The sequence below is a fragment of the Thunnus maccoyii genome, chromosome 13 (genome assembly GCF_910596095.1).
Source record: "Thunnus maccoyii chromosome 13, fThuMac1.1, whole genome shotgun sequence".
Classification (NCBI taxonomy): Eukaryota; Metazoa; Chordata; class Actinopteri; order Scombriformes; family Scombridae; genus Thunnus; species Thunnus maccoyii.
The window spans coordinates 9,571,025-9,584,008 of NC_056545.1; the positions used below are offsets into that span (position 1 = coordinate 9,571,025).

General features: G+C 37.8%; 5 protein-coding genes across 5 annotated transcripts; 2 read left to right on the top strand and 3 right to left on the bottom strand.

Annotated features, from left to right (window-relative positions):
• The first annotated feature begins 3,404 nt into the window (after positions 1 to 3,404).
• LOC121910784 (histone H3) lies at positions 3,405 to 4,165 on the top strand. The gene has a single exon (XM_042432107.1). It carries the CDS (start codon positions 3,425 to 3,427, stop codon positions 3,833 to 3,835), a length of 411 nt encoding a protein of 136 aa, XP_042288041.1. The 5' UTR covers positions 3,405 to 3,424; the 3' UTR covers positions 3,836 to 4,165.
• Positions 4,166 to 5,593: 1,428 nt separating this feature from the next.
• Positions 5,594 to 6,073, bottom strand: LOC121910787 (histone H2A-like). Its single transcript, XM_042432111.1, has one exon. It carries the CDS (start codon positions 6,033 to 6,035, stop codon positions 5,652 to 5,654), a length of 384 nt encoding a protein of 127 aa, XP_042288045.1. The 5' UTR covers positions 6,036 to 6,073; the 3' UTR covers positions 5,594 to 5,651.
• A 1,491-nt stretch (positions 6,074 to 7,564) lies between these two features.
• Positions 7,565 to 7,944, bottom strand: LOC121910796 (histone H4). Its single transcript, XM_042432118.1, has one exon. It carries the CDS (start codon positions 7,928 to 7,930, stop codon positions 7,619 to 7,621), a length of 312 nt encoding a protein of 103 aa, XP_042288052.1. The 5' UTR covers positions 7,931 to 7,944; the 3' UTR covers positions 7,565 to 7,618.
• A 1,808-nt stretch (positions 7,945 to 9,752) lies between these two features.
• LOC121910790 (histone H2B 3-like) lies at positions 9,753 to 10,406 on the top strand. Its single transcript, XM_042432113.1, has one exon. The coding sequence runs from the start codon at positions 9,767 to 9,769 to the stop codon at positions 10,133 to 10,135; it is 369 nt and encodes a 122-aa protein (XP_042288047.1). The 5' UTR covers positions 9,753 to 9,766; the 3' UTR covers positions 10,136 to 10,406.
• A 1,871-nt stretch (positions 10,407 to 12,277) lies between these two features.
• On the bottom strand, positions 12,278 to 12,887 carry LOC121910783 (histone H3). The gene has a single exon (XM_042432106.1). The coding sequence runs from the start codon at positions 12,843 to 12,845 to the stop codon at positions 12,435 to 12,437; it is 411 nt and encodes a 136-aa protein (XP_042288040.1). The 5' UTR covers positions 12,846 to 12,887; the 3' UTR covers positions 12,278 to 12,434.
• Between the last annotated feature and the right edge of the window lie 97 nt (positions 12,888 to 12,984).

The window sequence follows — 12,984 nt, forward strand, 5'->3', positions numbered from 1 at the left end:
TTTAAATGTGATGTAAAACATTGTTTCTACTGTATTTGTATTTTCTTTCTCTGGGAACCTGAAGTGCATTTTATATCTTATTATTTAAGTTACATATAATTGATTTCTTTAAAGGCAGATGTAAATTTTTCTTTTTTAGACTCTGTGTTATTAAATTCAACTATTTTTTTAATTGAACATGGGAGAAAATAGCCTCATAACCTCAAGATGAGGTTAAAACAAGGACAAAACCACAGATGATTATTTAATAATTGATGATCGTTTTTTTGTAACAGTTAAGTCTTTAAACAAGACACCTGAAAAAATCAGAAAACTCCATTATGGAGTTTTAGTCTTTGTAAATAAAGTTATTATTTCATCAATGTTCCCATTTTCAATAAAGGGAGACAAAATTCTGATTTATAATTAGGTGAAAGCCGTCTTTTTTACAACACTGATGCTTTCACATTTTATGATCATTTGGGTTAATATTCAGTATTCTGGTAAATAATAACTACATTTATATTTATTAGAGTCCAAAGAGAGAAAATACAGGAGGCCCTTGTTCTTCTTCAAATAACACTTAAACTGAAAAAGTCAATTACATGTTCGGAGACTGGAGAAAATAATTTAAGCACAAAATAATTTGATATTCTTCCCAATGAAGAACAACATTGCAAACTTTTTTTTTTCCCCCATTTTGCCACAGTAGTTACAGTGTGAACTACTACTACGAGGTGGAAAGCGCAAACTTAGTTTGACCCACAATTTCAACAACAACCATTGTAGCGGCCATTTGTCAAGAATCACAATCAGACTTACAATCAAAGAGCCACTGGTGCACCATGGGAACAAGATGTACGCAGACTAAAGAAGTCCAGTGTCCATGCAAAGTTTTGTGTTTCATAAGGTTTATTCCTCAAAAACTTCTTCTTCTTGTTTATTGGCGGATCGCAAACCAACTTTAAAAGTGCAAACAAAAAACAATTAAAAAAAACTAAACAAAACACAAATTACAAATAAATAAATCACACCCTATTTCCCTGTATTATATAACCTTTCAACTCCCTTCTAATTTCCCTGAAGCCCTGTCCTGTGTTCAGTATTGATTTTAAACTTAATTCCTGCCTTGTCTCATGTATCATATTTCTTAATTTCTCCCTCTCAGAATATTATTTACTACAACCTTAATAGTATAATGATTTCCTGCTGCCTGCTATGCTCTACCTACCTGTATAACCTCAGGAGCCCACAGTGTTAGCCAATTTACAAAACAAAATAAAAATAATTAACAATAATACTATATGCTAAACAAGCAAATGATTAAACAAAACAAACAATTATCAACAAAAAATACTCTCAGAATCTTATCTAGATAAAGCTAATATCTACAGCCGTCAGACAATACTAATTATAAATCAAACAACAACCAGACTAATAAATAGCGCCAACACTCCCATTCCGGGGAAACTTTAAAGTGTGCAGAACTGCCCTTTCCTCGTTAGTATAGTGGACAGTATCTCTGCCTGTCACGCAGAAGACCGGGGTTTGATTCCCTGACGGGAAGGACCAATTCTTTTATGAATTTACCTGAACTCAGACCCAGATATGAATAATCTGACTAACTCACATGTTTATAACCCGGGATCACATGTTCCTGACTCACGTATTTCTCTGTAATAAATCACTGTAGTTTGTGTGGAAACTGACTTGTCTTGGCTGGTTTTAAACTTTGTACTTTGCAGTTGTTGTATTTCATATTTGTTCATGTCAGCAACGACTTTTCTCCAAATAAGATACACTATATAAACATATGCCTAACATTTACTACAACCCATATTAACCATCAAAAAGGGTTCATAATTATGTGAGTTTATTATGTGAGAAATACAGCCTGCATCTGTTCCTCATGTTGCTCATATTGACTAACAGGAACATAAACATATGATGTGTTTGTATGAATTATTGAGGGCAACATCCCTTAATATTAGTAAATTGAGTTGGACAACAGCGGCTTTATTTGGACAGTAAATGACGATGGCGGTCTGGATCTCCCTGGAGGTGATGGTGGAGTGCTTGTTGTAGTGAGCAAGGCGGGAAGCCTCATTGACTCATTGTAAGCCTTCTCTCATTTTTTAAGGAATGTTTTATTCTCAAGGAATCCAACAGTTTTAGCCGATCAATTAGTCTATATAGAAAACAGACACTTATTTCACCAGACAGGCACTAGGTGGCGACCTGGTACTTCCTTGATCCATAATCAATAATAATCCAAAATCTGCAGTGCCCTATAGAGCCATATTTAATTGGAACAAGCTGCCATCATCCACGAGGCTAGCACAGAATAAATATAGATTAAAAAAGATACTGAAAAATGAACTGTTGCAGATGACCATATGATTGACTGCTGTTTTTATGTTTTTGTTTTCCCCCTATTTTTATCTTCTTTTTTTAAATTTCATTATCTTCATGAATGGGTAAACTGTAATTTTAATGTTGTGCTAAGTCCTCAAAGTGAGCATGAATTTTATGTTTTTTTTATTTATTTAGTTTATCATTGCTGTTAATAACTATTTTAATTTATCGTCAATAACACTCTGTATTGTGTTCTGTTGTAATTATTTTCTTGCGAGGAGCCCAGGAAGACTAGCAGTCATTAAATTGGCAGCTAATGGGGATCCTAATAAAACAATAAACAATAAAACAACAATATTGGATAAACAAGAAATCTTCAGTCTGGTGTTGATATTCACACTTGGAGCATTACTGTTCACCTGTTCATACCATTCATGTTCTGTGTGTTCTGAGCTTCTTCATGTCCTATAGCTAATCCTTTTTTGTTCAGGATTGTCACTCTGAATTCTATTACAATTCTTCTTATTGTGTAAAATTTCATAAAAGCATGGTGAACACTTCTTGGATAATTGTGGGAGTGTAGTCGGTGGGATATGAGGTTCGTCCATGTGTGCACATTTTCAGGTTGATTGTGATTTATAAAGGGAAAAATAGTTGCATTCATGGTGTGCGCACAGTTTTATAAATCTGATTATTTTTTGGTGCTCGCCATTTCCGGCGTTTGAGTGCACGTACATTTGTGGTATGAATCCTAAGGACTGATGTATAAATAAGGCCGCTGGACTTTCGTGAAAAAAGTAAATAAAGGATATGAACATATAATTGTATATAAGCAGAAATTACTGAAATCTTGTCATAAATATAAACTTGTCTTTGTTTTCTTCTTTCTTCCGGAGCCGTTAGTCAGCTGATATGGGGGCGGGGTTTACTTTGAATTTCTTGTCCAATAGTAGATGAGCTGAGCGCGCGCTCCTCCCGGCCTGGACCAATGAGCGACGCCGTGGCTCCGGCAGCTCCTTTATAAAGACGCAGCTCGCAGGGATTCGATATTCATTGTGTTTCTGCTGAAACAGAAGAGTAACAGCGAAAAATGGCAAGAACCAAGCAGACCGCTCGTAAATCCACCGGAGGCAAAGCCCCCAGGAAGCAGCTGGCCACCAAGGCTGCTCGTAAGAGCGCCCCGGCCACCGGCGGCGTGAAGAAGCCTCACCGTTACAGGCCCGGTACCGTGGCTCTGAGAGAGATCCGTCGTTACCAGAAATCCACCGAGCTGCTGATCCGCAAGCTGCCCTTCCAGCGCCTGGTGAGGGAGATCGCTCAGGACTTCAAGACCGACCTGCGCTTCCAGAGCTCCGCTGTCATGGCTCTGCAGGAGGCCAGCGAGGCTTACCTGGTCGGCTTGTTCGAGGACACCAACCTGTGCGCCATCCACGCCAAGAGGGTCACCATCATGCCCAAAGACATCCAGCTGGCCCGCCGCATCCGTGGAGAGAGAGCTTAAACTGTCCTCTGCTCCATAAACACAACGGCTCTTTTAAGAGCCACTAACTCTCTGACAGAGCAACACATCCTTCTGTTAATACTTTTATTATTATTATTGTTTGTGTCTAATCACCTCAAGTTTTTACAGAGCTATGATGACACTTAAACAAATGTTAACACTGTATAATCTTGAGTAAATCCATTCAGAAGCAGTTCTGTTTTTATTGTACATGTATGATGGGGAAAAGGTCTGTTTGTGCGTAAAAAGCTGTAGACCAACATTTTACACATTTATACAGATTAAACACATTCTGTTAACCTCTGGAAAAATAATAAAGTAGACTGTGGATGAGAATGAACTCATAATAGAGTAAAACATTTAAACTACACCAACATCATTGTATAACATTTCATACAGTAAAAGCAACACTGTCATTAACTGTATATACTGTATAAATTTAACTTCAGACTGCAGCCAGAATATCAGTCAAATGATATGAAATAAATCATTTATTTGAAATCACTTCATAGTCTGATCGTCATAAACTATAAAACTTATGAGCTTCAGGATCTATCTGCTTTTTCTGAACATCGGCTCCTTGGATCTCAAATGTGCTTCCTCTGCTGTCTTCACAGCTTAATATATATATACTTTAACTTTTCTAGAGATATATACGTATATATATATATAAGATATATACTTTTTAACTTTTATTATTATTATTATTGTTGTTGTTTTGTGTCTAATCATTTCACGTTGTATTGCAGTGAGATAATCTGTCTATGTAGTCATAGACTTATGATCAGGCTCAATTTTGATAACTATATATGAGTAAAATGCCCTTCTGACATAAATCCATTCAAAAGTGTAACATTAAAGTAACAGCTTGATGAGCTGTCTCAAATACTGTCCCAGATTGTTTTACATTCACATTACAGACAGAATCACAATTGGCTGTATAGCACTAACTATACTAACACTGCAATCAGTTTATATTTAATGTTTGCATTGTCTTTTTGGAGAAATTTATTTTATTTAGAAAGCTTATTCAAAATCTTATTCACTGATGACGAAGCTCTTGGTTCCTGCTGGTTTAGGGTTTATAGCTATAGTCTATGAAACTCCACTGAGTTATGATATGTAATGTTATGCACATATAAATTTAGTCATATTACAGACTATAACTGGATAATAATGTGAGTCAGCAAATATATTTTTACAGAACATGATCTTTAGATGTCGGTTGTGGCTCTTAAAAGAGCCGTTGTGTTGTTTAATTATATTTAATAACTAGTATAATTAGTTTGAAATGGTGTCTAAATGTCATGTAGAGTAATGTATATACCAGCCATTCTTGTATTATAAGTATGATTTCTACACTGAATGACTAGATTATCTTTTAAATGTTTATTTCTTGGTCTGTTGGCAACACAAACAACAACCATCATTATGTTATTAATGTAGTTATAATATAAACATCTTGTAACACCGACCATCAACCTGAGATCATCATGAGTGTTAGTAATTATAATGAATAACTAGTATAATAATTAGTTTCAAATGTAGGTTAATATATAGACCAGGCATTGTTTTATCATAAATATTAACTTTTAAATGTTGATTGCTGGTATTGTTCATAAGACAATCAATAATTACGGTTAAAATATAATCAGTTTTAACTGAGTGTAACACTGACTCAATATTCTGTATAAATAATAAACATGACTTGTGTCTTAATGACAGTGTACCAGAGACATGAGGATGTTTGTTCTTTATCAGGAGTGTGTGGCTCTTAAAAGAGCCGTTGTGTTGTTCAGAGGAGCCGGTTCCATGTTTACTTCTTGGCGGGCTTCTCGGTCTTCTTGGGCAGCAGCACAGCCTGGATGTTGGGCAGCACGCCGCCCTGAGCGATGGTCACTCCGCCCAGCAGCTTGTTGAGCTCCTCGTCGTTGCGGACAGCCAGCTGCAGGTGACGGGGGATGATCCTGGTCTTCTTGTTGTCGCGGGCAGCGTTTCCAGCCAGCTCCAGGATCTCAGCGGTCAGGTACTCCAGCACAGCCGCCAGGTAGACGGGGGCTCCGGCACCGACACGCTCCGCATAGTTGCCCTTCCTCAGCAGCCTGTGAACACGGCCGACTGGGAACTGGAGCCCGGCCCTGGAGGAGCGAGTCTTTGCCTTTGCTCTGACTTTACCGGCACCCTTACCACGTCCAGACATTTTTCTTCTTTATCTTCGAGAGAATAGAGAATAAGTTCGCAAACGACGAGAACCGGCTATATAGAGCAGCCAGCGCTCGCTCATTGGTCAGAGTGAACGTTAATACGATCGCCCAATCAGACCCAACCTTGTCTCGCGTCTACAAGACTTCCGTTTTGTAGGGGATTTCAAAATAAAGCGCAAAATTTCATTGTACTATTTTCAAGCTGCTTTTAAATAAGGTTAAATAACGTGTATATTTAGAAGAGATACAGTATATCACACGTAGCCTAAACATAGTATACCAATATACATCATGTGATTAAAAATACATTTTTTTAAATTGTCTCTCTTTAATCATAGTAATTCAATTAGTATAATATATTAGTATACTTAATTTATCTAAATAATGTCAGAAATGAGAACTTTGGTTCTATTATCATATAGTCTTCATCGTCTAACAGCTGTCAATGCCCCAGTGGACCACCAGAGTTCACAAGCACCATAAGCAGTGTAGAAGTAGAATTATCTACTTATCTACTGTGCGTGGAGCAGATGACTGTATAAAGTTTTTTTCTGGAATAATAATATTTTTCAATATTATTTGCCAATATTATTTTTAACTGTTTTTCTGTAAAGCTATAGCCATTTTTGTGTCCATAAGTTTCATGTTGAACCCTGTCGCACTAGTGTATTTCTGTACTAAAGTACTGTACTGTTCCTTTAAGTAACATACTCAAGGAAAATTTTATAATCATTTAAGAGTTTGAAGAAGACAAATTCAAATGCTGATGACTTTTGATTTTCTTTTAGAACCTTTTTCTGGTAAGTTTTTCTTTCAAAACCTTCTCCGTCAAGCATAATATATCCACCCTGTCACTCAAAAAACAGCATTTTTTAATTTTAATTTTTTAATGAAATTGTAAAAATATGTAAAACATTTTTAAAACTTTTTGTTTGAATTTGGCTGCATGCTAAGTGTGGTGTTAGCTTTGACCACAGAGAATTTTGGCCATATTACCTCTATCTTCTATCCATCTATTTCTGTCTAATCTTTCCACCCCATCACAGGCTGTAGTGTAAAAAAAAAAAAAAAGTGCCTGAGCTTGAAAAATATGCTTTATTGCAGGTCTATAAGTTTAAAACCATACCCAGATAAGTGGCAGAAGTGAAGCTGCAGGTGCCAACCGAAGCTTCCTGGACCACAATTCACCGTTGTACCGGTCTCACTTATTTCTACAGCTTCAAAGCATTTTAATACCACATACCATGCACATTAATATAGTTTTAATTTCACGTTTTTGTCATTACTTCCTGGCAGGAAGTTAATAGATTGATGGAGTTTTATGAAATTTATTTTGTTTAGCCTTAACATTTAATAATCGCCTTTTAAAAAGGAGTTAAATTCTCTGCAGCTATCCTGTATAAAACAAACATTTTATATATATATAATTATGGCACAATTTATAGAGACAACTCTTGACTTTGCATACAGAGAGTTGCAAGTTATTCACCACATTAAATAATATCAGGACAGCTCTTAGAGGAGGTGGCGGCTCTTAAAAGAGCCTTTGTGTTCTGGTCTCAGTGGATCAGGATCAGGTTTAACCTCCGAAGCCGTACAGGGTGCGGCCCTGCCTCTTCAGTGCGTAAACCACGTCCATGGCGGTCACGGTCTTCCTCTTGGCGTGCTCGGTGTAGGTGACGGCATCACGGATCACGTTCTCCAGGAACACCTTCAGCACACCGCGAGTCTCCTCGTAGATCAGACCGGAGATACGCTTGACTCCGCCGCGGCGAGCCAGACGGCGGATGGCGGGTTTGGTGATTCCCTGGATGTTATCACGGAGAACTTTACGGTGACGCTTGGCGCCTCCTTTACCGAGTCCTTTGCCTCCCTTGCCTCTTCCACTCATTTTTACTGATCTAGTCTCAAAAAAGTGAATGACACGGTTGGTGTGAGTATCTTTATTTAAAGCGTGTCTGCGGACGTGAAAGAGGACAGGCGGCGCGACCTTTGCTGGGCGGCGCCAAACTCAGCAGCTCCGCCCACACAGTTTTTCCCAAAGCAGGCTGATCTCTTCCTTTTTGACCCTCACCTTTAGTTTTATGTTGTTCTTGTTTTTCACGAACAAAAGCTGAATGTGACACTCATATCTCATATCATCGTCTCATATTATATAATACAGCTTAAATGATTGTAGACAACCATAAAAGTGGGTTATTTTCTTAAAGCAGAGCTGTTCATCTGAGCTCATATGTGTTCCAGTTGTTTTACTAATTGTAATGTGGGTTTACTGTAATGTGTTGTGTCTCTGGATCGACTGTTCAGTGGGTGGAACAGAGTAGCAGCACATTCAATAGATCAATCATCAGCCAGACAGAGATGTGAATGAGCTGTGAATGTGTGTATTTAATGACCAATCATTGATCATCGTTGTTTTTATTCTGAATGATTCAACTTTACTAAGTTTGAGTTTCTTTTGTCAAAATAGACAGAGCCACCCACCTTCTCCAAGAGCTGCCCTTTTACAACTTACTAAGAACTGTAATGTACTTTTCATCAACATATACGTAGCTTTTGTATATAATGACTCAAACGTTTCCTGCAACTTGTGTTCATGCTCCAACTCATGAAGATGATTCGGTTTATAAGCAATTAAGGGCTTAATAAATTATTTTCTAGTGCACATGATTAAAAACTATTAATGAGCTTAACTTTTAAGTGACCAGGTTGTGAAAACACCCTCCTATCTCAAAATGATTGTGAGATCATTAGTGAGAATACAAAGAAGTTCTACACGTTTTTTGTTTTTTTTTTAACTTTTTGATAGTCTTTGCTTCTTCTTTCACAAGCAGAGAACCACAAGTTGAGTCAATGAATTGTATTTCACAAATTTATTGTTAGTGAATAACCTGATATACATGTTTTCACATGATGAACACAATAGTAGCATAAAAGGAAAATATTGAAGAGTACCTCAAAATGGTGTTGAATTACCAGTGCATTTACTTTAATTTAGAGAATGGGGCTAGAAGACACACACACACACACACACACACATATATATATATATATATATATATATATATATATATACACACACACATATGGCACAGTTTATGAGCATTAATTATTAAATAATTTACTAATGCTTTATGCATAATTTAAAAGCTGTAATTAATTAATAGCTGTAAGTAATTTCTGGGTTGGCCAGGTTGTGAAAAATTCCTCTTTTCTATATCACAATAACATTTGCTTTATCTAATAATTTAGGAAGGCACTTTCAATGTTCTGTTCAACCACTTACCTTCTGGAAAGAGCTGCAGGTCAACCAGATGAAAATCTTTCTCTTTCTACTGGCAGAATGTGTTTATATTATTTATTTGTTATTTGAATATTTGTTGATATTCTGATTGTGAATTCATTATTTAATAATCTGGAATGTGGCTAAAGTGTCTTTTAAACACTTGATAATATATATTAGGCTAAATGTTTCAGGGAAAATTGAAATTATGTTACTCGTATCAGTGGATGCTCCTCAGATGAGGTAGCTCTGTAAGAAAAAAGGCGGTCAGATTGTTCTTCAAAGGTTGGGAAGGTGTTTTGTGTTGCGCATGCTCAGTCTAGCTAACAGGAAGTCAACCAATCCTGTGCGAGCAACGGCGCAGTTAAATTTACATCAGATGGATATATACAAGCCGTTTGGACGCGTAGTTGTTATTCGTTTGAGGAAATCTAACGACCAACCATGCCTGATCCAGTCAAAGCCCCGAAGAAAGGCTCCAAGAAGGCCGTGTCTAAAGCCACCAAGACCGGCAAGAAGAAGAGAAAGACCCGCAAGGAGAGCTATGCCATCTACGTGTACAAGGTGCTGAAGCAGGTCCACCCCGACACCGGCATCTCCTCCAAGGCTATGGGCATCATGAACTCCTTTGTGGGGGACATCTTTGAGCGCATCGCCGGTGAGGCTTCCCGCCTTGCTCACTACAACAAGCGCTCCACCATCACCTCCAGGGAGATCCAGACCGCCGTCCGTCTGCTGCTGCCCGGTGAGCTGGCCAAACACGCCGTGTCTGAGGGCACCAAGGCCGTCACCAAGTACACCAGCTCCAAGTAAACCCGCTGTCTGTACCATCAACTCAAAGGTCCTTTTCAGGACCACCCACACCTTCACCAGAGAGCTTTAATCCTTAATGATGTGTGATTAGTTTTCTCCAATGTTGAGTATTTCGTATATTAAGATAACTATGTTATGATCAATGTTTGTTTGAATTTTATATAAATTATCCTTGTTTTTATTGATAGTGTCATATCATGTCACATTGTAATGGAGAGGACTCTTTTGATGCAGCCATGTGGAGCCCAATAAAACAAGTCTTAACATGTCATGCTCATGTATTTGTAGCCTTCATTTACTGGTATACGGTTTTAGTGTAGTGGTAACACTGGTTTTGCTACTGTATTTAAATGCTCTGCAAAATTAATCTGGAGCAGATTTTAGGTTATATTTGCGCAATTTTGCGTGTGTCAATATGGGCAATAAGATCTTTATATACAGTCTATGGTGAAAAGACTCACAGGAGTCCATTGAATTAAATACTGTTGCAGGCGACCTGACAAAGAATCTAAATAATCTACGTTGATCTTTACAACGCAAAAAATATACAACAAATAAATGGAGGCTAAGTGATTGTGAGTTTAATTTCTGCCTCAATAATTTGATTTACAGGCTAAAATATCTTCATATAAGCAGCAACTGTTCGCTTACAAATGTCAGTTTACATGTTTAATACACATCTAAAAATATATAATAAAATCACGATACTATAGAAAGTGATGTTTGGTTGAGACTGAGCATACAGTCACAGCAGACCTGCAGAGTCAAATAATGTGAAGACTTTATGACAAAGATGCAAGATGTAAAGTGTATTAATCAGGTCGTATCAGGCTGTCAAGACGGCAGCTTCTGTCAGCTAGAAAATGCATCTAGAGAATTACAATTTGTGAGTTTTCAAAGCAAGAGGAGCAGTCTGTGAAATCAAACATGCCAAACAGTTATTATTTCACCATTATTGTGTCTTATTCCTTCCTGTGGATGTTAGTGATCAGAGAAATGTTTGGAACAATGCAAAAAATAGAAAACAAAACTTAAGAAACAAGAAAGGGAATAAAAACTGAGACAAAACTACACTTAAGAGTGGACCATTGTTGGACCACGTGCACTAGTACACAGTAAAATAATCAAATGAATAAGATCAGGCAAGTATCCAGATTTTTTTTTTATTTAAAAATATGTACGTTAACTGTTTTTTACTGTGTACGATTTGTTTATATTTTGTATTAATATTTATTGTTATCAGCAGTTGGTATTTCTTTGTTTGTTTTTGTTTTCTCAGTAACAAAGATGCTTGTTCAAATGGTTGACAGTTGTGTTACCAACAGAATCAGAAATAAACATTTAATAGAATATGATCTAGTCATTAGGTGTAGAAATCATTCTTATAATATAAGAATGGCTAGTCTATACATTAGCCTGAATGAAATTTAGACACCATTTTGAAACTAATTATACTAGTTAATAATTATAACAAATAATAATTATCAACCTGAAGATTTGCTGACAAGCCCCAAAAAGCCAAAAACTGCCCTCCTTTCTATTCTCATTCATATCATTGTGTCATTTTACACCTTTTACCAGTCACAATAAACATGTTGAGAGGAAATCTTTTTGATTTTCCAAATCATGTATTTTACCAGGATATCTGATTAAACATTAACTAGGATGTAATGGAAGGGGAACAGCAGTAGTAATAATAAATCATAATGTTATTATCATAATATATTTACAGTTCAATGTCACCCTGAGTGATTTTCTGTATTTGATGATGCTCAATTTAGACCATGTTAACTGCAGTCACCATTTTTTTAACCACCTCATAACCACCTAATAAAGGAGCTCCCTCTCCTGCCAAACTGAGGTCATGCAAATAATTATTTATCTTTAACATAAGTACATAAAAGTCAGTCTTATCAATTAGTGTATCTTATGAAACACTACATGCTTAAAACATATTCTAACTGGGATCATATGAACAAAGTGTATAAAGAAATAGTTAACATGAGATACTACTGGGCAACAGTAATTCTAGTAAATGAACAGATGCACACCTACAGCTGAAGGAACAGTAATGCTGATATTATCTACACTTGATGATAATAAGTATAGATAATGGACGAATTTGAAACATTACACTTTGAATGGATTCACTTCAGAAAAGTATTACATACAAATGTATTCTCACTGTCATACAACAACATGATATACAAATATAAAATAAGCTAATAGGACGTGTTGCTCTATCAGAGGGTGATATGGCTCTTAAAAGAGCCGTTGTGTTTATGGAGCAGAGGGCAGTTTAAGCTCTCTCTCCGCGGATGCGGCGGGCCAGCTGGATGTCTTTGGGCATGATGGTGACCCTCTTGGCGTGGATGGCGCACAGGTTGGTGTCCTCGAACAGGCCGACCAGGTAAGCCTCGCTGGCCTCCTGCAGAGCCATGACAGCGGAGCTCTGGAAGCGCAGGTCGGTCTTGAAGTCCTGAGCGATCTCCCTCACCAGGCGCTGGAAGGGCAGCTTGCGGATCAGCAGCTCGGTGGATTTCTGGTAACGACGGATCTCTCTCAGAGCCACGGTACCGGGCCTGTAACGGTGAGGCTTCTTCACGCCGCCGGTGGCCGGGGCGCTCTTACGGGCAGCCTTGGTGGCCAGCTGCTTCCTGGGGGCTTTGCCTCCGGTGGACTTACGAGCGGTCTGCTTGGTTCTTGCCATTTTTCGCTGTTATTCTTCTGTTTCAGCAGAAACACAATGAATATCGAATCCCTGCGAGCTGCGTCTTTATAAAGGAGCTGCCGGAGCCACGGCGTCGCTCATTGGTCCAGGCCGGGAGGAGCGCGCGCTCAGCTCATCT

Excerpts from the sequence above, each read along its gene's own strand:
- LOC121910784 (XM_042432107.1), top strand. The coding sequence starts at position 3,425 with ATGGCAAGAACCAAGCAGACCGCTCGTAAATCCACCGGAGGCAAAGCC.
- LOC121910787 (XM_042432111.1), bottom strand. The coding sequence starts at position 6,035 with ATGTCTGGACGTGGTAAGGGTGCCGGTAAAGTCAGAGCAAAGGCAAAG.
- LOC121910796 (XM_042432118.1), bottom strand. The coding sequence starts at position 7,930 with ATGAGTGGAAGAGGCAAGGGAGGCAAAGGACTCGGTAAAGGAGGCGCC.
- LOC121910790 (XM_042432113.1), top strand. The coding sequence starts at position 9,767 with ATGCCTGATCCAGTCAAAGCCCCGAAGAAAGGCTCCAAGAAGGCCGTG.
- LOC121910783 (XM_042432106.1), bottom strand. The coding sequence starts at position 12,845 with ATGGCAAGAACCAAGCAGACCGCTCGTAAGTCCACCGGAGGCAAAGCC.